This window comes from Harpia harpyja, chromosome 2 (genome assembly GCF_026419915.1).
Source record: "Harpia harpyja isolate bHarHar1 chromosome 2, bHarHar1 primary haplotype, whole genome shotgun sequence".
NCBI lineage: Eukaryota > Metazoa > Chordata > Aves > Accipitriformes > Accipitridae > Harpia > Harpia harpyja.
In genome coordinates, this window is record NC_068941.1 from 39045976 (window position 1) to 39072199 (window position 26224).

The following is a 26224-nucleotide window of genomic DNA, read 5'->3' on the forward strand; positions in this document are numbered from 1 at the left end:
AAGAAAGGGAATGAGCTGGCAGCGATAATCATGCTTGGTTCCCTTCCTGGACGGCTGAAATCCCTCCTGCCCGTCTCCCGCAGGTGCCCCGCTCTGTGCTGGCTTTGGGCCACAAGCTGGCTGTGCTGCGCCTGCCAGGGGAAGCCTCCTGTGCTGAAGCGATACGAATGCATCTCTGTGTAGCTCTTGTGTAAAACTTGGGAGAGGGAGAAAGGCTCTATTTAAGAAGCTGTGACATTTAAACACTATTTGTCACTAGAGCAGCAAAGTATTGTATCTACCAAGGTATCTGTAAACTGTGAGTCTGTCTTCCTAAAAATCATATAATGTGCTTGCACAGAGCCATATGTACTATACAGTGTCATTCTATATATAGATGTCTGTGGAATGGCACACATTGGGATATGGTGGCCTGCTGTGAGGGAGTGACAAAGGGTATGTCAGGGTTATGTGTCATTGCATGGGAAGAGGTGGAAGACCAAATGTGTCGAATCCTCCACTGCAATAAGTACTATATTGCCCAAGCACTGTAAAAGGCACCTGTGAATGTCACACAGGTTGCGTTACTGATTTTCCAACAACCTATCCACCAGTAATTGTCTCTTCTATTGCTAATAGGCTAACATGTTTTCTGAATAGCATTAGCTTACTTTAATAACCTAGATTCCTAGTTAGAGCATTACTAATGCCGTTAATGTATGTTTTAATTCATTTATTCCAGCTCAGTCTATTGCAGATTTAACAAAAGCTGTGCAAAGCTGAAACCTGTGGCAGCCACCTTTGCCAATTGCATTTGCCAGTTTCCAGAGGAGATAAGAAGGGCAGGTACACACTCAGGCCTTGTGTGTGATCAGTGGACTCTCTCACTTTGCACTTCGCTAAAACAAATCAAGGCAGAGGAAGAGTGAAGCCATCACAAATATTTTTAGAAAGTGCATCTGATAGAAATAGGGAGTGCGAGGATCTGTTTCTTACCTGTACAGCAGCAGTTGTCTGCATGGGCTGTCTCGCTTGCAGTCATCATTGGGGTTGTTTGATTTACCTTACTGGTTTGTTTGCTTGGGGTCATTCACAAATACCCAGTATTTTAGCCTGAGAACACCGTTCGTTTTCCACCGCACTTCCTTTTGGTTTTTTTGGAATGGCCACTGTGTTCTCTTTACATACACAAACGCTCGCTAATCTGTTAAAGTTGTATCATAAATAAGTCTGATCCTTTGGACTTTGTTATCACTTTCTATCCAAGGTACTGGGAGTGCTCTTGACAAGCCCTAGTGAAGTATGTTCTGGAATATGTATGTGAAGTGAAGTATGTTCTCCGGGGGTGGAGAGAACTTGTATGTGATTATTTTGTTGTTGTTGTTGGTTGGTTGGTTTGGTTTGGGTGTTTTGTTTTTTTTTTCTGGTGGAAGAATGAAGAGAAATTCAAACCTGTAGTTCTCATCTTCCTCAAGTCATAGTCATAGCCTATTAGAAAATGCTATGTGAGTTTTTGGCCTTCCAGGCTCACATTTGACCCACAGCTGGGTACTGTCTTGTCACGGCTGTGACGTGATGGGTGTAGGAGCCTGTGGAAGCTTCCTGGGTACCTCTGGGTGGGCGCCTCTGACTAAAAGAGGAAGTTGATGTGGAAATTTTCCGTGGTGTTTGCCTCTGGGGTGTCCACCTGATTAAGCAAGAAAATATGAATATTTACCTAAAAACCGGACCCTTAGATACCTTTATTTGAAGCGTGCAAGCTTTTAACAAACAATCCTGAAATCGAAATCACTGGTTACCTAGTAACAGTTCTTCACCATTATAATGCAACAGGTATGTGTGCATTACGCAACTTCACACTGTTAAATTCTGAGAAGAGGTGAGACTTTGGCTGGTACATTCATTCCGCCTCTTTCTGACCCATTTTCTAGTTTTATCCTAGTGAGGACTAGTGCCAAACCACAAGTAGAAGAAAAGACACTGCCCTGTCTTTCATAATAAGCCCCAACTAGTTTAAGAAGTAAAACAACAAAAGCAGGCTGTTTAACATTGACGTCATTTTGTAAAAGATAAACATATTTGCAATCCATGAGGATAGCGAGTAGAAAATAATTATACAAAATTGTGCTGTCAAGGGTTCCAGTAGATTCAGATATGTTAATATAAATGGAAAATCAGCCTCTCTCTCACAGTGGCATTTGATCAGCAAGAAGTTCTGCTCATTTCAGCTTGCCATGGGATAGCCTGTACTTCCCTGAGGTTGCTTTGAAGCGGGAGGAGGTGTGCAAAAAGGCTTCAGTGTTTTGGGTTGTTTTTTTTTTCCATTTGGGCAACGTGCCTCAATCTCAGTGCCCCCTCATGCACAGCCTGCACAGTTATGCCTGTGGATAATGCAGTATATTCTCAATGTGTGTGGCTGTGCTGTATGTTAGTGTTTCCTGGAATTAAAAGGCTCCTACTCTAGGCTTGGGTACTGGTGCCTCAATCTTGGCTGTGGAAATAGAACAAGAAATAGTATGTGCTCCTCAGATGTGTGACAGAGTGGTCCTTCGTATTCACCTCAGCTTGTCTCTATGAAATAGTAATACTGATATTTCGAATGCCAGATAAAACAGGAGACAGAAGCTCATGCTTTTGGAAGGCCAGTAGGGAACTCTTCCCCAAAGAGGTCCCTTTCTGTGGCTTCGCAGTTACATTGCTGCACGCTGTGATCTCGCAGACTGAAGACTTAACTTAGTTGAGAGACCTTTAGGAAAAACATTGTTGAAGAAGCAGATTTGGGGAAGATGGGGGATCCTTTGGAGATTAATATTTAAACCAATACCAATCCACCCCCGGCCAAGTTATTGGAGATATTTTGCGGAGTGTGTGAGTTCAGAATAAAGAAGGCGGGTTGTCCGCCTAGTATTTTGACATGTGGCTCATTTGGTGAGTAGCTTACGCAGGTACTTAAGCATGAGCTTAACTTGTTTTCAGTGGTAAGAGAGGTTAGGTGTAACTATTGTGAAGGCTGGAGATGAGTATCTGAAAAGACATGTTATGGTTTTGACTATGAAAGTTACTCTTCAGGGAAGATGCAAATGTTTGCATGGAAGTAACTCTCACAGAGAAACAGCTGTTAAATGTTTGTTTCTTAGACAGTTATTATATAGTGCATTCCTCCTCTCTCCCCCTCTGTTTAAGGGTATAGAGCAAGGGTGGTATTGCTCAACAACTGATGGTAAGCGCTGACTTTTAATGATGGCCATTTTATCACCACAGTGTTATCATGTTAGATTAAATTTATGGTTACTCTTGCATCAAGGATGATATTCTTTCTTCTTTTGCATAACATAACCTCAGTATTTATTTGAAGGAAATTTATTTTGAAGGCTTTATTTGAACGAAGAGGCTTATATTGCCTGCTATTTCTCATTTGCAAAAACATTACCTTTTACCCACTGCTGTGAAGCATAAACTATGAGTAAATCACTCTACTGAGAAAATAATTATGCAATAAATTTTCATGAGCAGTTTCAATCTTGCATTTGTCGTAAGCTCGAAACAGCTTTTATGGGGAAATGACCTGGCGGGGGGAAGAAGTGCTGAAAAATTTGTGAATAAGACAAGACGTTCAGCAAAAAGCACTACTGTGGCCTCAAAATTGAGGCTTCCTTGAAGTTGTTTTTAGTGTTAATGTTGAATGTCAGAATAAGTAAGTAAACAATATTGTTAAAATCCTCTGCAATTGCAAAAATGGCATGTATGTTAATCCAAGGCGGCACAACGGTTCTAAATGGTGAGAAGAAAACAAGAGGGAGGTAACTTTGAAGTCTTAACAACTCACCCAAGCTTAGCCTTCCTTCTCTTCCCCCCAAAAGCATTAACTTTTGATACCATTAGTAATTTGATGTCACTGAATTTTCAATGCTTTTTTGTTTGATTGCATTAAAATTAGAAGCAGCTATCTCATTTCCTGAAAAAAAGTATTCTTGCTAAAAAAAAAAAAATTAATGTCTTTTGAAGTCCAGAATATCTGTGGTGGAATAGAAAGTGAGCCATTTCTTTATCTAACTTTTGAGGTCAGAACAAATAGAGCCTATGGCAAGGCATTAGGAAAACACGACCTTGGCTGAACAGCATGACCTGCCAGTGTCTAGGCCCTTTGTCTCTGGTGCAGAATGTTGACACTTGAGTCAAAGTACATTTTCATGATTGTGAAAAAAAAAAAACCAAACAAAAAAAAACCCAAACCCATATTATTTTCATTTAATCGACAAAATGTCCCATTTAACTTTTCAAAAGAGATGTGGAGTAGGAAAGCAGTGGTAGCTTTACAATGGAGGTTCCAGTGCCAGCAAGCCAGGATGGAAGAACTGCTGATAATTAAGCGCAAATAAAACAAGGGGGAAGGGTGCTGAGCCACCCTCTGACCTAGGGTGAGAGCTCAGGCCTGTGAGGGAGCTGGGACAGGGGTATCCCATATGCATGTAAATAAATCGGGAACTCTCCATCTAAATGGGTGTTTTACAGCTTCAGCTCTGCGACAGGCTCAGCAGCTCCTTTATTCTTTCTGAAGGGCAAGATGAGACATTAGAGAAAAAAAAAAAAGGAAAACCATCATTGTGTATTTGAGAATGCGATGGGTGAACAGTTGCCTGTAACATTCCTGTTGCAAAAGGGGGAGGCAAAAAAAGGTAGCTGTAATGGAAATTTATGATTTAACAGTTAGACTTCATCCAAGCTTTCCTATTTCCTTCTTTAGAGACAGAAAGGATGCATTGCATAAATGCTGTAAAATACACGTGCCTGAAAATCCTAAGATGTGCTAAATGGACTGGTGGGCAATGCTAGCGTTCCTTCCAGTCTGACAAGCTTTTTTGTTAGCTCAGTGGAGGTCACAAACATAACAATATTACTTCTTTAGCTGTAAAATAAAGAAAAGTTTTTTCAGTTTGGTTGGTATTTGGTTTGGGTTTTGGCAAGAAGGAAGTGATCAGCTATTTAGGTATCCTTTAGGAGTGTGAGAAATTGCTCTCCAAAGTACTGTATGAAAGAGCAATTCATTTCTGTTTAATCCCTTGGCTTAGGGGAGCTATGTATATGTCTGAGAAGAAAGAGACTGCTGTATTTTGCACTCACCTGCTTGGCCAGGTAATAAGTGATAGTTCAATAAATAATTGAATTTTTTTTAAAGTTATTTCATCCCTTCAGTGCCTTGTGGCCATAAAACATGTGTAAAGCTGGACAAAACTTTGAAGGTTTAAAAAAGAAACCAAAACCACCTAATTTACTACTAAACCTGCTTGCCTAATGGGTAAATTCTTTGCTGGCCAAGGTAGAAATTTAGACTGTGTAAGAGATGCACATCAGAATGACTTGTCCCCTCCGTACTGTGGACAGCTGGCTTGGTTTGCCAGGTCATTGTGCCAGGTATTAAGCTTTCCTTTCTTTCTGGAAGGGTTGTATATCCCTTTAACCAAAGGAGAATTATGCAGCCCAAGTACAGTACAGTTAAATGTTAAACATATCTTAATGACTTCTAGCATTTTCTTTTGAAAGGATACATGCTAGAAAGGGCTTCCTAGCAATACTAATAAGCCCTTCAGTACAAGGTGTTTTAAAAACAAGTAAGCAGTTGGGTTTTAATCAGCACAGTGTGAGTGATGGTAACGAAGAGTCCTGTGTGGAAGTTTTTAAACCAATTTCTAGCCTCTTTATTGTGTAATACCAACAGATGATCATTTATGATTCATATCTTGTACACTTTTGCTTGCCTGTCTCTTTTATATCTGAAACCATGTGATTAGATATACACAGGTTTAAAACCTCTCAAACAATTTTAATTTCTTCCATTAAACTAATCTATGCTTGTGAGTATAATATAAGCACATCAGTTTATTACCTTACAACACGAATAATTCATTATTTCATAAAGAATTAAAACAGAATCCTTGTGCACTAATTGATTGTAGTAGGGCTTGGTAGTCTCACATCTAATTTGAGGGATTGTGAATTATGTGGAATAGCTGGTTTAAATCTGTAATGTACAGAGCTCATGCCTTGCAGCTTGCACAGATGAGTTGACTAAGGTGCATGAATTTAAGGAAGGATGTTTGGGATATGTTGGTTTCAGTGATTTAGGGGGGAAATGGATAATGTGCTTTACTCAGATGCAGGAAATCTTTCTAAAGTTAAAAGATTTTTATGGTTTTCTCAGAAGTCTACATTTCAAACTAGTTAGCTTGGAGCTCTTCATCCCATATGCAGCTACTGATCAGTGCTGCACGTGTAAAACTATAAAGCACTACTGGATGAGAGATTATGCACAGCTACAATTATTACCAACCATGTGAAATTTTGAAACATGATGGTCTAAATGAAACTGGTATTTGGTTTCTGACTTCTCTAGAGCTTCTTTCTCCCCCATTCCCAGCTAATAGTCTTAAAATATTTGTTTCCCCTCAGTTACTTTGTATGAGTGGATAATGTTTTTTTTTGTACAGGTATAATACTGGCTTGAACTTGTGGAGCAGCGGTTGTACTTGCTGTGGAATAAAAGGAAGGAAGTGCAAGAGGTTTCAGAGTCCCTGCTGAATGCTACTTTTCCATCTGATCTGTCAAGGCAACTAGTGGGACTATGAATATAAGAAAGTTATTTGGACTTTTTCAGTATCCCTGTGCTTCTGTGACTTGGAAGCTAATAACAAACCCTGAGATGAGGAAGGGTTTTTATGATAGAAAAAAAAGCATGTTTGGTGCTGCTTTGACAACTGCCACTTGTACACAAAGCAGCATTTGGTGGTGTCATTTGAATTAGCATTGATGCACAGAAGTCTTGATTGTGCTGTGAACTTTTCTCTACGTGAGAAAACATTTTTCATGTTTTGCGTCCACCACTGGTCCTTGTTTGCATTGAGATAACAAGTACAGCCATTAACGTAATGAACTGAACACAAAAAACTTTACCAGCAGCTTTGTGAGTTTAAAGCAGCTTCTTTACACTTAAAAAAAAAAAAGTATATTCCGTAAATGCTAAATAAAGAGATAACTTATGCATGCAAGCGAGATGCATACCATCGAGGGAGGGAGCCTGTACCTGGCAGAGGTTCTTAGCCATGCCTTTGTTGCAGGTCATCTTCTGGGAAGGGCAACGATGGGCACTTCCATGTTTCCCTCCACTTCTTCTAGGCAGTCTCAAAGCCGTAGCGGTTTCTCACAAAGACCCTTTAGGTGATGTTTGCCTCGGTTCATGCACAGACAGCTGCGTTACCTACCTTGGTGCAGGCAGGTGCCGTCAGCCCGCTCTGCTCTGTGTGCTGGCTGGGTCTCGGAGGAGGGTTCAGTGCTCCCGCAGCCCGGGCCGACTACAACTTGCTGGAGTTGCTGAAAATGGGCTTGTGAAAGTGGCAGCGAAGTTTCCAGTAGCAGCTGTGCTCCCAGTCTTCTTGGGGAGCTGCTGAAAACTGCCCAGTCACTGTTGCGTTACAGAGGCGATGCGAGTTTTGGCAGACCGCGCTGGTTTCGGAAGCAGCTTCTCTTCCTTCCTGTCTGTGGTATTTGGTGTTACCCTTGAATCAGTATTTCGGGCTTCCTGCATGACATGCTGGAAGGTCTTTTCTGTAGAAGCCTGTAGTTGTCGCTTTATAAATCTCTGTGTACTGGGCGGGGGGGGGGGGGTGGGTGGGGTGTGTCAAAATGATGCAGAATTAAACCCCTGTGATTTTTTTCTGGCACACTGGCTTGCTTATCTGTCTGTCTGTCCGCCTTCCTGGCCTTTCCAGCTCCCTTGCATCCTGCCTCCTCCCTTCTGCTCTTGCCCCCCAGATAAATTCGGTGTTCATATTTGTGGATCTGTTATAACATTGGCTGGGTTCGAAATGAGCCACGGTGAAATCTGCCTCTGGCTGTATCAGTGTGAGAGCAGGGTGCTTTCCTGGCTGCAGGCCAGTTTCAGCTCATCTTGCTGAGGGAGTTTCCTGCTGGCTTCGGTGGAAGCTGCAAAAGGTTCCTCTGAGTATTCGATCTCCTAGCTACAAAACCCACGGAGATGTCCCTTTCCCCTTTATTCTGTGCTTAGAGAAGTTTTTATAAACCGATAAATAAAATCCTTAAAAACTCAAGAGATGAATGGACTCAGGCTGGCTTTTCAAAAATTGTTCAAGCTTGATCTACTTCAGATCCCTGTTGAAGTTGGTCGGGGTGTCAAAGCCCCCGAGTGACTTGAGTTTGAAGCTGAGCTTACCTCACCTAGAGCATTCTCCCATATTCTGTCATCCTCTGAACAACCTCAAAAGCGATGGATGCCTTCACAGCGTGGCAGTGCCCCAGGACCTGTGGCTGAGTACCTGTGGCAAATTGCTGAGTGCTGGTGCAGTCCCAGGCTGCTGAAACGGTGGGAGAGCAGCAGGGACGTGTTTGGTTTCCAGCGCCTGCGGGATGTTATCATTTCTGCTTTTGTTTAAAGTAATTTATGCAGCTTCTCATCTTTTCTGCCTTTCTGCCGAACTTGCTGTGTTCTTCAGCAGACCCAATTAAAAGTCCTTTGGGGATGAATCGACCTCGGAGAATTACAAAGCTTACATGCCCTGCAAAGCCGACCATTTATCTGGTTGGAATGACTAGGTGAAATTCGTTTGCACCCCTCCTTACAGCGGCACAGTCTTAAATTGACTTAAACCATCAGTCCACCACACCTTTAAGCTTCAGTGCCCCAGCAGCTCATTCTTACCCTTGTGCCAGCACAGGCATGATGAGCTGAATCAGGGAACTGGTTGGCCACACACCAGGTAGTTATGTTTGGGCCAGGCCAGTTGACCACTGAAACACCGTTTTGTCAAGGGAGCTCCACAACAGCTGATGGTAGCCCCTAAATATCAAGGCTAGGGAGATTTCAGCATAGTCAAATTGGCTTTCCACAGGAGTGATAAAACTGGGGAATTTGTAGCCTCATGCGTACACCCATGGCTGTTTCTTTGGTCTCAAGATGTCATATGGCTTTTTCTCAAATTTTGCTTTAATAGGCAGGTTGTTTAATTCTGGAACAGCAGACGGCAAAAGGCTCTGGTGGTTTTGCTGGCAAAATGCTTTACTGTTGCTATGGGAATAGTCCTTGCACTGCTGCAGAGCCAGAGTGACTCCTGGCCATCTAGCAGGAGATCTGTTACACCACGTTTGTGGACACTGAGAAATGAGTTGGATACTCAGGATTTAAGGAATGTAACTTAAAAGCTTTCTTCCATGAGCACAAGCAGAGGAAAAAGTAGACATAAGTGTTACCTCTGTAACAGGTGTACTGTTTTAGTTTTGTTATGTCTGCTTTTTAAGAGTAAGTATCTTGAACTGCTGCAAATACAAGACAAAGCTGCATACTAACTTTAAAAAATATGTTTTGTTTTTAGTTCCCAAGAAGATGAGCGGCCTATGTCACCCTTCTATGTGAGGTATTTACTCAGTCTTTTTAATTTGCTTTTCTGTGTGGTATTGACTTGTTATTGGAATTAAATGTGGGGAGTGATGCCAGAAATGATGAACAGACTGTAATCAAACTGAAGATTAATGTTAAGTTTGTACTGACTGCTCAGCTAGTGGGATGAATGAGTCTTCAGAGATAAAAATTGTGTTGCAGTTTTTTTGTATTTAGAGACAAGGCTTGGGGTTTAATGCCAGTCTTGTAAATTCTTAATTAGAAGATGGGCATTCGTTTCCTCTTTTCTTCAGTTCATTATGTAGCTTAGATGCCTGTCATGAGTCGCTTATAATCTGCGGGCACAGGAGAGATTTTTGCCACAAGCTTTGAGGAACCGGCAGCATGTGCTGCTCAGAAAGAAACCAGGAACCAGATGGTGAGTCAGCAGCCCATGCAGCAACTGCTCCTCTGCTGCAGCCCAGAAAAGGAGAGCGCTTGGGTCCCCAGCGTGCCTGCCTGGAGGGAATGGCGCTTGTGCTGCATTTGAACAAATTGTGTTTCTTGTTTTGTCAACTGGAGGCCAAAGTCACTGCTTGTAAAAAGTGGCCTAATTCTGTTGACATCAGTGAAAGTTTGCTCTGTTTGCTTCAGAAGCAGGCTCAATTCCAGTGCTTTCATTTATACTTAGTGGAAGAATAGGAGCCAGAGCAATTAACAGTGAAGGGCTGCAGAGGAGGAAGGGACAGATATTATAATAGGGTTCTTTGATCTCTGCGGAGTTTAAACAAATAAAAAGAAATCCCTGTGGTGCTTTTTGTGAGAGCAGTGATATTTGGAAATTACAGTGATTTCTTAAATTTGTTAATTCTCTTGCATATATTCCTATTTATCTTTGTAGCTCGGGTTTTTTCTTAAAGAATTTTTCTAGCATAAACTACAGAAAGTGTGCATTTCATGCACACTCTTAATATGGAGACTTGCATTAAAACTGTGCAGAAATGAGGGTCAATGAACTGTTCATGGATTAGCCTGGTTGCAGGGTCTTGTTTGCCTTCCTGTTGATGCACTGTCATTCCCTGCAGCGTATTTGTGCAGATGTTGCCTAGTCTGTGCTTCAAAAGCTCCAAACTGTCCGAGGAGGTTCTGCCTTTTCCTTTGGGAGATTATTTTGTAGCTGCATACATTCCCCTGTCACAAGTTTTCTCCAGTTTAAATCTTTGTCCTGTCTTTCCATTGAAAATAGTCCCCTTTGTTCTTTCTGGCTAGATGTGACCTTCAAATGATTGTAGGCTTTCATTACATTTCCACCTGCTTAAAACTGTCCTTTCAAGCCCTTTCCTGGATCATGAAAAAATGTTCCAGGAAGGAGATTCTCTTCAGCTGATCTTGTGAGGATTGCCAAGGAGATGAGGAGCAAGGAGTGGACCTGAGGAAACTGGTATCAAAGCAGGACATTTCTGAGGGGGAGGAAGCAGGTTTGGAAATTCTAGAGAGAGATGTGGGCATATTAGGATGGGGAACAAAGAATGAGTGTGTCCATTGGAGTGAAGGGCTGGCTTTCCATGGGTATATCTATCTTGCAAATAGGAAGGGAACAGTTAGGAATAAATACATAGTTGGAAAGTGAAGAAATAGCTAGTAGGAGCAGAGAGGGAGCAGCACACCTTGTGACATAAGACTTCATGCCAAGCTTGTGTCTTTTGTAACATTGCTGAGACACAATTACTTGTAAATAAAACTAACAGCTTGTAAGTCTTGCTGCTATTTATCACACATCAGAAATGTGTACTCCTGAGGTCAGTTGCCAAGTGCAGTTAATTTGGCAGGAGAGCTGGTGTTGGCTGGGCAATTCATGGTGCTTCAGCAACTGAGAACTTGAGTGGGCGGCCAGTTTTTTCTGTTCAACTTTGAATGTTCTAATTGTTGCCCCAGAGCTGTGCATGACATATGTAGGAATTGCGTTTCACACCATGGAAGAGGAAGGTGAGACTGTCTGCTTTAGCCGACTGATGGTCAAGTCTATTTTTATTGCTACCAGCCACACTTGCATAGTTTGAAGTACTGTTCAAGTAATCCTTTAAGTGAATCGTGAATGTGTACGTACAGAGCAGTTGCTGCTGCGTCTATACAGTAGTTCCGTACGGATAATTATGCAACAAGTTAATTAAATGGGAACAAGAGCTCTTTAGCTTCCAAACACTGCATAATCATAGAATCATAGAATCATAGAATCATTTCGGTTGGAAAAGACCTTCAAGATCATCGAGTCCAACCATTAACCATGCCCCCTAAACCATGCCCTGGAGTACCCTGTCCACTCGCTTTTTGAATACAGACTGAAGGAGCATTGTGTGCCTCTGTAAACCAGTTTTGGTAGGATCAAACCAGAGACTTGATTCTTCAGTGATGTACCATGTCAGCTGGCAATGGAGATGTTTCCCTGCATTTTATTTTTAACAATAAGGCAAATGCTCAAGGTCTTAACTTTAAGTCAGAACTGTCAGAATGGTACCAATACACTATTTCTTAAAATGGCACTGATTTAGGGTTGTGGATTTGTTTGGGGTTTTTTTCTTTAGACTTTGGGAAAGTCATGAGCAAGTATACAATTAATCACCACTGCTGCTCTGTAAGGGAGTAAGCAGTCATTAACGGTACAAGAGTAAGTGGTAAATGAGGCAAAATGTGACGTAGATTTCTCAAGAGAGGTGATACCAGTACAACCATATTATACTTTATAAGGCTTTCCAGAGAGAGGAAGAAAAGGAGTATACCTAATCTCTCTGATGTCAGCAAAATGCTTTATATCATGCCATCTGTATGGAGAAAATGGGCATTAATACTATGGCTTAAAGATGGGTAGGGAGGGGCTGAGACCTATAGGTGTTGCTGGTGGGAGAGGAAGGAGATTGCTCGTGGAGCTTCTTAAGTGTCATGGACTTTTTTTCTTTAATAGCCACTGGCATAATAAAATAGAATCATGCTCATGAATTGGGCTTATAGCAGAAATTTAGGAGGGGTAAATGGGGTGGGGGTGTCCTCTGGGAGAAAATATATGACGGATATTATATAGGACGATTGAGATAGATATAGATATATGTAAAGATAAGCATGAAATATAAGATATAGAATGAAAAATAATAACATAGGTAATTGTCCTGGTTTCGGCTGGGATAGAGTTAATTTTCTTTCTAGTAGCTGGTATAGTGCTATGTTTTGGGTTCACTATGAGAAGAATGTTGATAACACACTGTTTTCAGTTGTTGCTAAGTCGTGTTTAGACTAAGTCAAGGATTTTTCAGCTTCTGATGCCCAGCCAGCAAGCAGGCTGGAGGGGCAGAAGAAGTTGGGAAGGGACAGCTGACCCAAACTGGCCAAAGAGGTATTCCACACCATGTGATGTCATGCCCAGTATATAAACTGGGGGGAGTTGGCGGGGGGGAACGGGACATTGCTGCTCGGGATCTAACTGGGCACTGGGCGGCACGTGGTGAGCAGTTGCATTGTGCATCACTTATTTTGTATATTCCAATCCTTTTATTATTACTGTAATTTTATTGTTGTTATTATAATTATTATTTTCTTCCTTTCTGTCCTATTAAACATGAAATATAAGGTACAGGATGAAAAATAATAACATAGGTAATAAAGTCATAAATCTCAGGACTAATAATGAAAATCCATGACATGAAAGGGGAGTTCCTCACATTTGGAAGTGGCAGGGAAGGAAAGGATGTGGGCATACTTGTTTGTGGAGGGATGGAAGGGAGGCATGGGATGAAAATACTTCAGTTGAAGTAATCACATGACAGTGGGTATATACAGTGAAGTATTTTCAGTATACTTAGAGGAAATATGAATGCCCTTGTATAAGGGTCAGATGAGGCCTCATACAGTTTCAGTAACTCATGTTCCAATAGCATTAGATTTGTGAAGATGATTTAAAGAGGTGGGCAGACCCTGTTACAAGATAGATAAAAGAGCAGGAAAGGCTTATTTACCATAAGAAATGAACCAGAATACACATATTCCCTCTGGGTTTTAGACAGAGGGGAAGGATTGTTTATGTTAAGTAACAATATTGATGTAAGAGAAAATGTGTACAAACAGGCTATGAATAAATTTGGGCAGAAAATCAGAAATTTTGTAGCTGGTGCCCTCTTTTGTTGGGCATGGCAAGGATGACTTGGGCTTGACCAGTTTGTGAGATTTTGGATTTGAATCCATTCACCTGCTGCTGACCAGGGTTATCCTCTCCCTTTCTGTACTCCTTGGTAAGGGAATTTGTTGACTCAGCTGTGCTTATTACCAGGCAAGGAGATTTCTGCACTGTTAAAAGAAGATGAAAACCTTGCTGGGTGATTGATTGTTCCAGCGAGTCATGCCTGAAGGGCATTTATGTTCCAAAGCCTTTTGTAACAAAACCTTGTGGTAAAGGCGGTTGAGATTTGTTAAAAAATGTGTAGTACTGCTCCTTGTATAATTCTGTAATAAGACTGTGAATGCCAGCTGTACTGAGTAATCAGTACTGAGAAACAGTGTGCAGTTTCAGGTAATGAAGCACCATCTGGCAACAGCAGTTCCCTGTAAGCACACTTCTATTCAACGTGTGCAATGAGTTTTTAGAAGACAAGGAATCTACAGACATGCTTCATGCTGGCGTATATGCTTTAGATTTGACATGAGTCACATAGATGGTTTCAGAGGAGCTTCCTGCTGAGTACATCCTGAGATAAACCACAGTGATATTACAGGGGAAAGAAGCAAAAGCTTTGTAGTGTAGAGCTTCCTTGTTAACATGGAGAGCATTAAACTGAAATTGGTTTGAGACCTGACATCACAAGCAATGCCAAAAATAGCATTAGATACCCATGAGCGTAGGGCAAGGTGTTGGACAGTTTCGCCTGTTTTAGTACTTTCCTTGAAGTACTAATATCCTGTTGGCAGTATTTAGTACAGCTGACTGTTTCTCCTTTTAGCAGTTGTTATTTGAGATAACTCTTTTTATATGATGCAAGTCAAGTATTCTTAGCCTGTAGGATATTGGGTAAGAGGTTTTACTCTGTTCTCAGGTCAATTTTCTGAAGAAACTGAAAAATCTTGTTCTAGATTTCGCACTTGCTCAGAAATTTGCTTGGCCGCTTTCCCACTGGACGCTTCCTCCTCAGTGGGACGTGCCATAAGAGATCCTGAGGCCAAAGGAGTGCTGGGCCCTTTTACAAATCGTGATTACATTGTGTGATGTACGTTAATGTCCTGCATCACATCAGCACTGGCTGAAAATAAACACCAGGCTGCTGGATGCCCCTGCTCACAGTGTCCAGCTACTTGTGCAGGTCTGAGGCCCCCCAAGGAGTATTTCCCTTCTCTGTAGAGCAACCTGCACAGACACAGCCATCCAAATTCACTGAACTAAATCAGGTGGTGTGGATGAATCTCCTTCAGGGTTGTCTCTGCTGCAAGCAGTAGGTGTCAGTGTGCACCCATCATAAAGGGGTGATCCCAGTACAAGTGAAAAACAGCAGGAATCCTGAAGAAAACAAGACAGTTGCTTTTAGTGGGGTTAGTTTTCTGCATAGTAAGAAGGATAATTGGATCTGAGCTTGTAAAAGTGTGAAGGTGCTGAGAAAACATTGAAAGTGTGTCCTCTGTGTGATGGGACATCCCAGTAACTAAAAGCACAATCGCTTTATTTCTAAACTCATTATTTTCACATTTTATATGCAGACACAGTCCTGCTGTTTGGGGAATGTGTGTCAACTGAAGTAGTTGTCTTAAAATAGATCCCATGTGAGTCTGCAGTATTTGCGTGTCACAGTGTGCAACAATTGTAGAGAGTGAACAGTGTTTAGACCATATAAATACCTATGAAAAAGGAATTTACTAGGTCATGGGTTGGAATAATATATTCAGGAGGACTTCAGAAATTTCCCATCTGAAATGTCAAAGCCATTTAAACATCCTCTACTTTGCTGGAATGGCAAAATGGTAAAAAGTTTTTGCATTTATTGAGGCTTTCTTGCTGTTGTGCTTGGCTTTAAAAAGAAAAAAAAAAAACAGGAAAAAAATAGCTTTGCTTCCTGAATAAAGCAGATGGATTGTAAATAAATCTCAGCAATGAGTGGCCTTGGTTCCAGATTGCAAGTATAGCTTATGATTTGGGCCATTAAGTATGGTCAGGAATTAATTCATTGACTTCCTAAATGAAAACCCAATCTGGGAAAATATTATGCTACTAAGTCAGTTTGCTTTGGTTGATGTTTTTACTTTGGTCTTTTAATACCTGGATGCTAATACATTTTGCTCAATAGTGCCTTCAATGAAAAAACACAGGAGAGGGGGTTTGGTATCCAACTGAGTTACTTGCCTGCTGTCACAAGATGCCCAATGCAGACCAAACAGGGTGCAGGTATTGCATGAGAGAATTCTCACTCTGGTGCCTGTCTTTTAAACCTAGAGAGTACTAGTTAGGGGGCACAGGGCAGATTTAATGTGGTTAAAGGTGATGGAAAATACCACCCTCCCATACTTGAGGTTGAAACAGAATGGGAGAAGAGGCCACGCAGTAAGAGTTTACCTTACGGGTGAAGCAAGACGTTATCCAGAGCTGATGGGGCACCTCTGAAAGTGAGCAAAGACTTCGGTAAACAAGTTAGCAGTGGGAAGTGCTAGAGGTCAGACTTCCCGAAAGGAAAAGCTTGAGGGTCATAAGAAGCCAGTTCAAAAGTTGATAGTGCTTTAAACAGCTGTGTGCCTTGATGCAGGTTTTGTGGCTGGCTGGCTGAAAGTAAAAGTCCCCAGCACTGGGAGACTCTCCTGCTGCTTTCTGTCATCTGAGGAGAACCTTTAATTTCTATCAAAAGTCGCTAGTTCTCAGCATGCTCAGCAGCAGCTGCATAATTTAATAAAGATAATCTAGCTGTGGAGATAACTGACCATATGTATCAGTGAAACGGAGCAGACATGAGGACAAAATAATTAACTGAAGCAGAACATGAGTTCCCATTGTCCGGATGAGTTACTGAGCAAAGCAGCCCTTCCGAGGCAGCTGTCTGCACAGGCCGGCATGCCAAGAGGGCTCTTCTGGGCACGGCTCGCCTCGCCTCGCCTGCTCCATGAAGAATAAATCCAATGGCAGAGTGACTTTTGCCACTCAAGAATTTTGGAAAACCCTGCAGGATACACCCCACCTGCCTGGTTGCTATTCTGGGCTGTGAAATCCTTACAGGGCTGTGCCTTTCCCTGAGTTTGCTAATGTGCTCGAGCACCTCCTGCTCTGTCCCTGGGCAGGCTCGAATCCTAAAGCCACTGTGTAACTCTCTCCCCTCCACCGTTTGTTTTGGATGTGAACTTCCTTGATGCACTAAAGGTTGGTGCGGAGCAAATCAAGCCATTTAGCAATGCATTTAAATTAAGCATCAAAATGAAATAGCAAGGACAGTTACCCATTGTGGAATTAAAAGAAATATAGTGTATCTGGAAAAACACTGATTTCAAATCTCTGCCTTACGGGGGGGGACGGGACTGATAAAAAAGCATTAAAATATTGCAGGGCTAAGAATAAAGTTATATTCAGTATACAAGGAAGTACCATTTAGAAGGGAAATAGAAAATCAGAATGTCAGAGCTTCATTTTGTAGTCATCCACTCAGCTGGCACGTAGGTGTATATATATTTCCTTGTTATTTGTCGGTAGTTTGAAAATCACCATATTACTGGCTGAATCTGTATTGTCTGAGTAGGGTTTTTCTAGATACCACAAAGTAATTGTTACACAGAGATGCATCATTATGAATTAGCAAGTTTAATGGACTTAAAACTGAATTGGTATTAGTAAAGCACACAGTTAACTGAGAATTGACAACTATAGAATGTATTGGGGTGTTGTGAAAATTTTTGGCATTTTACTTAGGTATTTTTGCAGCTTTATCTTTTGTTTCTTCTTTTTACTACTTTTTGTGTAAAGAAGCTGGTGTGTTTACAGTAACGATGCGAGGGATTTGCAGATAGTGACTGTTGGCCTTGACCACCACAGGCGGGGTTAATGGCATGAAGTTTTATTCACATACAGTATCTAGCCTTTCATTAAGTTTATGTGAAACAGGAGTTTGCATTTTTGCACACTTTTGCAGTATTAATCCTGTTGGAAATAGAGGGAGGAGCTGTTTCCTGCGATCTTCTGTCTTGTCTGATGGGTAGATACACCTACATCCAAGGGATGTTTTAAAAAAGCTAAAATCCAAACAATCCTATCTCCCCCTCCACTACCACTTTCCTGACATGAAAACTGAGAAGAAAGGTGTGATAGAAAAGACACCCCCGCTCAGTATGGATTGCATCTAAATATTATAGAAAGTTGATACAATATTAACTTACTCCCACACATGTAGGAGCCCTAGCCAGCACATGAATTGTATCTTGTAATGTGGTTTAGCCTACCACACTAGCATCTTACTTGCTAATTCATCTCCCATGGGAGGCCAGGTCTTAAAAAATAGTTTTGGGCTGGGAAGAGGCCAAATAGTTTATGTAAGTGAACAGGAAAGCAAGTAGGGTGCTTGAAATGTGCACTTCAAATTGCAAAGCCATCCAGTAGTTAATAGTCAAGATGTTACGTGTGGGAAGAGAGGGATCTTGCAAATTTTTTTTTTTTTCCTATATGCAGATTGCATCTCCATAATAATAAGTACAGTGATAGTTGTTTGTATGTCTTCTGTTCATGAAATCGTCTGAATGACACAGCTGCTCAGGTGCTGTGCAGGTAATGTGGGATATACTGGCAAATCCGTGACTGCTTTCATGCTGTGCCGCTGCTCCAGGGACCTGTGCCTGGGCTGGAGATGAGCACTGAGTGAAGCCGGCACTGGAAGGGATGCGTGTGTGGTTAGGGCACACTGCTTTACCCGCAGCAAGGTGAACTCACTGGCCCAGCCGAAGGAAGCTGAAGCGTATTGCGAGTCTGATCCGCAGCTGGGTGTTTGTGGGGTTTGTACTTCACTACAGGAGTTAGGCTGTTTTGTTGGTTTTGTTAAACAGGCTGTAGTGGCCCTTTGTTTACTCTTCTCATCCTCTGTTGCCTGCCTTCCACCACAAGGGATACTCAAGCCCAGGAAAACCACAGAGTGGTTATCATCTGAGAGAGCTGCAGCTTCTTAGCTAGCTCTAGATCTGTATGGTGAAGTCCAAAGTATTGAAGGGAAGCAGAGAGGAAACCTTTGGTTAGTGAAGTCAGCTGTTGGTGGTTCTTCTGCATGGGAACAGTTTGGGAGAAACTGGTAAAGACTGAAAGCAATGAATGGCTGTTTTGGCAGGAAGCACATCTTGCATCCAGCCTGGCTCGTGCCCTGGCCACACAGTGCCATTTTATTGGGATATATCAGCCAGTGGTACTGCTAATTCCTCTGCTGATATAGGGATCAATCGAAATGAAACCCCTAGGCCTGTAACATGACTTAACGACGATCGCAGGCGGGATTAATAGGCAAAAAGTGTCACCTTATCTGCACAGCCGAGTCAGTGTGGGGGAAGAAGGGGGCAGGATGGGACTCAGCTTGGCAGAGGGAGGAAGGCAGTGACAGCTGTGCAAGGTGGCACGTCAGCTTGTTCAGAAGGGCTTTAAACAGCAAGCAATGACACCTACAGTCACGTCAGCTCTTCCTGAGCCTGAAAACAGACTGAGGGAAAAGGGAAAGAAGAGAGCATACATTTTATTTTTTAAAATGTGAAGCAAAGAACGTGAGTATCAGAGAGCGGCAGGAGGAGAACTGTGCAAAGCCTGTATTTTGCCTTTGTCCTCCGTTAATACTTAAATAAATCTTGTTGTCTTAAGTCCCCTTTCACAGTGTATACATTTTCAAGTCGGCCTCGAAAGGCAAGGACTTCTGTGATGAGGCTAAACAACCTGCAGCAGCAGAAAGCTCAGAAGAAAGCAGAAGAAACCTGCAATGTGCTGAGGTTGAAATACTTTCCGTTAGACCTTGGCCTACTGCAAGGGAATGACAGGGAAATTAATTCGTGAGGATATTGGCATTGTCAAAATGTTCCACGTCACTGTGGGAGTGAAAATTCCTTAAGGGGAAAACTCGTGGCATGTACGTGCAATTGTTGTTGAGACAGCTCAGACCTTTAAATCTTAGTGCTGCAAAGGACAAGGGTTTTTAAGACCTCATTGTGATAATTAGATCTAACTTTCTGCTCTTTTTTTCTTTTACACAGTGCCCACGTATCACAAGTCAGTAGTAACATTCCTGCTACGGGAGAGTAAGTGTCTCTTTTACAATTTTGTAGCTGCCTTTATTGTATATTGGAGCTTTTTAAAGTATTGCTGGTTATTCTTTGATTTCTCTTTAAGGGTTGTTCTTACACAAACAAAAAAAGAGTGTTTCCCAAACCAATGCATCTGCAGTGATAATAAATCACTTCTTTCTGAAAAATTCTCAGGCCCTTGGTTCTTTCCTCGCACTGTGCCTGTGATGTTTTGGTTAGGCAGAACTTGCATATTTAGAGAAGCCTTTCGCACTATGTCATCCTCTTGCTCGTTTGCACCCTGTTGCATCCCAGCAGAGGATGGGGCTTGACCCCACTACCATAACTGGGCACAGCAGAACTAACAAGTTGGCTCCCATGCCGGAGCTGGAAATTCCCAATGGCTGATGGGTTTGCATAACTGATTCTTGTCAATACATGAAGCACAGACATACTTGTCTAGTTAAACCATGTGGGGTTTTTTGCAGTTGCTAAGATCTTTTCACTTTTTCAGGAACTGCAGTCTCAGCAGACTTACAACTGTAGCAACTTAGCAACAACTTTTGTAAATTCTCTGGAGGAGTCAGCCTGGGTACAGGTTCCTATACTCATAGCTCCTCAGTTGAAAATTAACCAGCAAATCCTGCGAATAACTTTTTTAATTATGGAAAAGGCACTAGGAGCTATGTATGGACTTTGGACAGGCACGTTTGAAAAACTCATTCTTCAGCAGTCTACTTAAAGCATTGCAAGAAACAGGGATGGGGCAAGGATGTACAAAAATGTGTTTCCAAATGATCTTTTAAAAAAAATAAATACATTTAGATTTTGCCCATAGAAACTTCCTCTAATTAAGGAAGGAAGGAAATATTACAAGAAAATGTCAGTACCAAAATGAAGGGAGCTTTGGTTGTGTTGAAAGTTCGAGTAGTCTCACATCTTTAACTGATGCAACTGCAGAGTCTCCCTTGCTGTGGCTTGTGTGGAAGCCCTCTTACTGCCAGTGGGCGTGATGGTGATCTCACACCAGAGTAAGTCAGGGGTGGCTGTGGGTGCGTTCATGGCACAAGAATGGTGCAAAACCAGCATGAACTCAGAACCGAATCCGTGCTTGGTCACCGAGTTAAGCATATGAGGAGTTTGTAGTGAGGTGCTGTTTGCGTGTTCTCATCCCTCTGTGAGACAGCAGTGAATCACCTTCTTGCAGATGATCCATTGCCTTACTGAGCTCGGATTGCACAAGAGACTTGACCGGTGTCAGCATGGCTGGGTATCAAATACAATTTTGTCAGGGCAAGGACTATTAAAGTGGAGGGTGAAAGTTAGGCACGAATGTCTGTAGTTGCAGTAAGTAAAATTAGCTGTTCTACTGAAGGTTCAAACATCCCTAGAAATAAAAGAGAGCAAGATGAATTGGGAAGGGTCAGCTCTTCTGAGGGACCTGAACATCAGGGTATCTGAAGATTTTGGCTTAGCTCTTTGCAGATGTCACAGCCCTAGGACATTTTATACTGCCTTGCCATCATAATAAAGCATAACCTTCGGATACCGATGGTTTATTTATTGTTGCAGAGAGGGAGCTCCACAAAGTCTTTGAGCTCAATTGACCTTATTTTTCGGCTTGACAGGTATTTAGAGAAGACAATCCGCTCAGCCGTGGAGCAGCATCTCTTTGATGTTCATGGCTCAGGCGGCCAGAGTTCAGAGGACTCTGAATCGGGAACATCTTCAGCCTCTTCTAATGTGTCTGCCAGGCAGAGGAGGCGACATCACAAAGAGCAGGAGGAAGCCCGGAGAAACAGAGACATGTACGAGCCTGATTTCTTTGTTTTGGAAAGTATATTTGATTAAGTGTACCCTAGTCGTGTCCTCTTATCAAGGCAATGTTAGCTCTGTTATGAAATGCACTGACCCTTGCCCTGAGTTGAAAGTGCAGAGCAGACTGCAGTGCCTGTGCAGAGCTCCATTGCATCAGTTAGAGCTGGGAAATGTGGAGTTTACTAGAGGTCATGGAGTGGGGCAAAGCATGATAAGAATCCGGGTTTTTTTTACAGAGCATGGTAGAGTTTTTAATTACAGTATTTGGAATTGTTTAATTACAGTATTTATTGCTTTAGTGGAAATTCCCAAGCAGTTGGTCCTATTGCCGGTAACTTTCTTTAGATAAAAACATTGGGCTTAGGTGCTTTTCTGAATTCAGAATGTCTTCAAAAATGAGATCAAGTTCCCCTTTTGTATGTGAAGGCACAGCTTACGTTTGAGTTTATTGAGGAGACTTGGGAGTTTGCCTGAAAGTAGAAAAATCTTCCTTTTGATTAATCAGAGTTTAAGAATTTTTATCCACCCTGTTACACAAAGTTTAAACATGATTTAGTCATGAATTTCATTAAATGTCTGTCAAAGAGTAAAAATAATACCTATTCTTCCTTTCATACTCCTCTACTTGTGGCATATATTGTGTGGTACAAATGTATTACCACCACAGTCTTAACAAACGCTTGCCCAAGGCATAGCTATCTTTGAGGAACTGTAACTATAGACTTTGCAAGGCCATGATCTAATCAGTGCTTACACATATGTCTAGCTTTAACACAGCGCTAGTTCTTGTAAATAATGTGTATAATTGACTGTAGTATTGGATTGTTAGGATTTCAAGTTAGAGTCCGAAATAAACATCTACTGTCTTGCTGTTTTTTCCTGGGTGCTGAATTGCCCAAATCCTATTCGATCTGCACCTTCCTATATGAAGCCACTTTTATGCAGGTGCATAACCATCAGTACCTCTTATTAATATTGTAGCCTTGCTGTTTCCCAAACAGACAATGCTACTGTTGTAAAAAACCCCATAGTTACAAAATAAAAAGCCATTTCCATAGTGAATGAAAATATGCTGTGAAAATGGACTGGGAAATTAGCACTTGTAAGTCACCAAAGCATCTGGCAGCAGCTCTGAAGTAGTTTTTCTTGTTGAGTAGCCCTGCCGACAGGCTTTCTCAGGTAAGTAGGTCAGAGACTGGCTAGTGTACGTGTTTGGAAGCATATAGTACTGCAGCACTTTTTTTCAACATTGCGTTACAGAGCTGCCTTTAGAGATGGTTGACACAGCTGTTCAGGTTTGGTCCGTAAAGCTGGAGCCAAGGATTTAAAGCACATCGGAAGTTTTGAGTGCTGGCTAGGGTTCAAATTTTTTTCTCTGATTCCCTTAGGTCAGATTGCTGGAACTCCTTTGGGTGAATTATCAAAACTGGGAATTCCTTTCAAAACTTCTTTCTGTTGTTGTCATTTTGATTGTCAGTGACTTCATCTCCTTGCTTTGTGATGGATCACAAGAGGATTTGTGATGTCACAAGATGGAACTTCAGATTGGAAGAGCATTTACTGCAAAAACACATAGGTGAACTCCCAGGCTTTGCAGACTACATGATCTACAGGCTATGTATATGTAATTGGTCTGCTTAGGGGGTTGTAAAAACTTCCACAAAGGCTAATGTGTTATCTTAGAAGTTTAATCATAGATTTATAATACCTCTTTGTATCTCTCTTCTACCAGCAAAACCTAGATATTCATGGTCTAGAAGATCACTGAAACTTTCTGGTTTTCTTCTTGATCTGAATGCTTTGTCATGCTGGCACTGTCCAGGTACTACAGAGTAACTGGTTTCTTGTCACACCAGTGCAAGTCTAGATAAATTCTACTGCTGTTTGTAAAAGCAGGCTTTGGAGTTGCACAGCACTGTATAAGGCAGCTGCACATAAAACAGTTAGCAAACGTTCCAGTTTCAATGTCAAGTGTAAGCAGCCTGCCTTTAGCCTCCGGCAGGGTAGGATGGTGACAAATGAGATGCATTGTGTTTCTACTGTTCCCATAATGTAGTGATGTGTTATGTATGTGCGTCTTCATTATTGCACAAAGTAGAGGGAAGACTACTAAACAGGTTGTGAAGGGAAAACTGCATGCTGAAGGACACAGCAGGCTAATTGTGCAGGGCAAGATAAGCCATACGCCAGGCGTCCGGAAAACTTGCACAAACCCTGCTAGCCCAGAGAGTCCCAGCTAGTGCATCATGTGATGATTTAAAGCTAGCTGTCCCATTCACTTCCCAACATAGCTATGTCCTAGCGGTTGTGTTGCCGTTGCAGGGAGGCATTCCCTTTTCTGTTTTGTGTAATTCCCAAATAGGAATCAAACATTTGGCTAAAGCACCACAGTCCTGCTCCTGCATTTGAGAATATGAGTAAGAGGGCTGATTATGCGGTGTCATGCACCAAAAGAGATCCTTGAACCACAGCTGTGAATCACTTTTCTAAATTAAAAGCACGTGTCTCAAAGGAAAATGTGCTGCCTTTTCTCTATAAAAATACCACAGCCAGCCAGGAGCTCATCCAGCTTCCACGTGAAGTCAGTGGGATTCTCTGCGTTGGCTTTAGTGGGAAGTGAATCAAGTCCCAAACGTTGATCCTCACAGCTTTCTCACCTGAGGTGTATACTTCTGGCTTTCACTCCTCAATGGGATTTAGCATTGCACTGTGTGTTGTTTGCTGCAGTAGGAAGAACCAGAGATACTGGTTTCATAGGGTGTAGAAGATGTTGCCGGAACTGCACCAGTCAGCATGATGCATTTCTCTATTGCTACCATAAATGTAGCGGGAGAGTGTTTTAAACAACCTCTTGTTGTAATGTCCCTTTTCTTTTTAGGGAAGTCGTCAACAAAGAAAACATTCCCTCTGGATTCAACAATCTTGAAGACTGTATTCTAGCTGCTCAAGAAGTAGAAAAATTACAAGACAACAACTCTGGATATCTTAGTGAAAGGAATAAACCAAAACGGCAGAAATCCAGCACCAAGCTTTCAGAGCTTAATGACAACCAGGACAGTCCTGTGGTAAGCTGGCATGCTGTACTATTTGACACCTAGTACTAGGGTGGGAAAAAGTCTTTTTTATTTCAGTGTACATCTGGTTCCCTTGGGTAGCCATTTTTGCCTACAGTACAAGCATAGGTGACTATTTTGGACTATGGGGAACACTGGATCCCGCACTTGTAACCTTTGTGGTGAGGCAACTGAGAAGCAGTATTTCTGCTATGATTCTCTTACTCCATCCATAGTCATTTTCTCTTTCCACAACTTTTTGGGTTTTTTCTTCTGAATTCAGTGAAGCATTTTGGAAAGAGAAAAAGGAAGTCTCTTTCCCAGTCTTTCAAAAGTCTTGCAAGGAGGTTGGAACCTCAGATGTAGGTTCACATGTTTAGGTCAAGTTTATTTTTATATTCCTGCTAAGTTCTGAAACCGTACATCGCAAGTGACTTCTTGATGATGAGATGACAAAGGTGTTTTATGCCTTTTCCCTAAAGTCTGTGTGTTACTGTGGTGTTTGCAATTTGCAAAACACTTCGGAGTGTGTTGGTCCAAAAGATGACCCCTCTAGCTACCTTTTACTGAGGAGGTAAATGACACTGATATAACATCCTAAAAATCTGGAATACTGTAGAATTTGCCCAGCATATTGTGTGACCTTCACAGTAGAAGACAGTTTGCCAACTTTTACAACTGTGGAATAAAACCCTTCTTCCCTCTCAACGAAACCAGGCACTGATGATGGTGTCAGCAGTTGAGAAACTGTACTATGCTTCAACGCAGGGTCTGCTTACAGTGGCAGAAGTGCTATGCATCCCAGTGCCTGGCACCAGGCATGCATTACATGGTTACTAGTAACAGCGAAAGCTGTGTGAAAAGACTGTCCTTCTGAGCTATAGGGCATTTCCTTTGATTAAGTTCTAGGGCCTGCTGTGAGTGAGTTCCTTCTTAATGTGACATTGTGTTGGGAATCATTTTGTTTAGGTCACAAAATTGCAATGATCTTATGCTCTTACCCTGTGCAGAGATTCTAGAGAGAGGCAGATTTGGCTTCTCTTTGTAATTAAAAAAGGACAAGATGCCAAAACTGGTAGGCTGTGGTTAGATTTGGTGCTCAATATCAGTAACCTTCTCATGTGACACTTCATGAAAGAGTGCAGTGAGATAGATACACTCTCACTTTGCATCTCTGCTCGTAGCAATTGACTTTAAGGTAGGCAGAGGTCAAGTGCTTACACTCTTTTCTGCACCTCTTCTCTGTACCTGTGGAGCGTAAAGCAGTTTAAATGTAAATGAGAATTTGACTCAGGATTTGGGAAAGGAAAGACTGACAGAAGTGTCCGCTTTTGCTGTGGACCTGAAAAACGTTCCTGAAGTCTTAAAATGTGCCCAGAAGAAATGTCCTCAAATTTACTTGTGTCCACTGGGCTTTGCCCTGCGCCTCATTTTTGGATCTCTTGAGGGGCAAAGGCTGAAAAGAACATAAAACGGACTAACTTTGCACAAAAAACACTTTGACCAAGATGACCATCAGTGTGGTTCTTGCTTGCTTTGCTAGAGGAATTGTCGCAGTGGGATTGTCAACTGGGAGTATTGTTATGAAATGGCTTGCAGAGAGCACGGTGCTACTCTTTTTGAAGAGCAAAGGCTGCTTTTTAAGTTTTCATGAGTGCGCTTATTTCATGCTTGCATTTCAGAGACTGCCAGCAGGATGTGTGGTGGTTTAGCTTTCTTTTGGCTACATCTTTACACTTCA

The 26224-nt window shown here is 41.9% G+C and overlaps 1 protein-coding gene across 7 annotated transcripts in view; it reads left to right on the forward strand.

The window, feature by feature from the left end:
- The window catches only part of FAM13A (family with sequence similarity 13 member A), a 134714-nt gene that overhangs the window by 74749 nt on the left and 33741 nt on the right, over positions 1–26224 (forward strand). For 5 of the 7 annotated variants that reach the window (XM_052776524.1, XM_052776486.1, XM_052776495.1 and 2 more), the window contains 4 exons: positions 9360–9401; positions 19583–19627; positions 21241–21420; positions 24309–24495. In XM_052776524.1, the coding sequence (XP_052632484.1) occupies positions 9360–9401; positions 19583–19627; positions 21241–21420; positions 24309–24495 (454 nt within the window). The remainder of the gene's footprint in view (positions 1–9359; positions 9402–19582; positions 19628–21240; positions 21421–24308; positions 24496–26224) is intronic. The other 2 variants (XM_052776505.1, XM_052776514.1) reach the window with 2 other exon arrangements.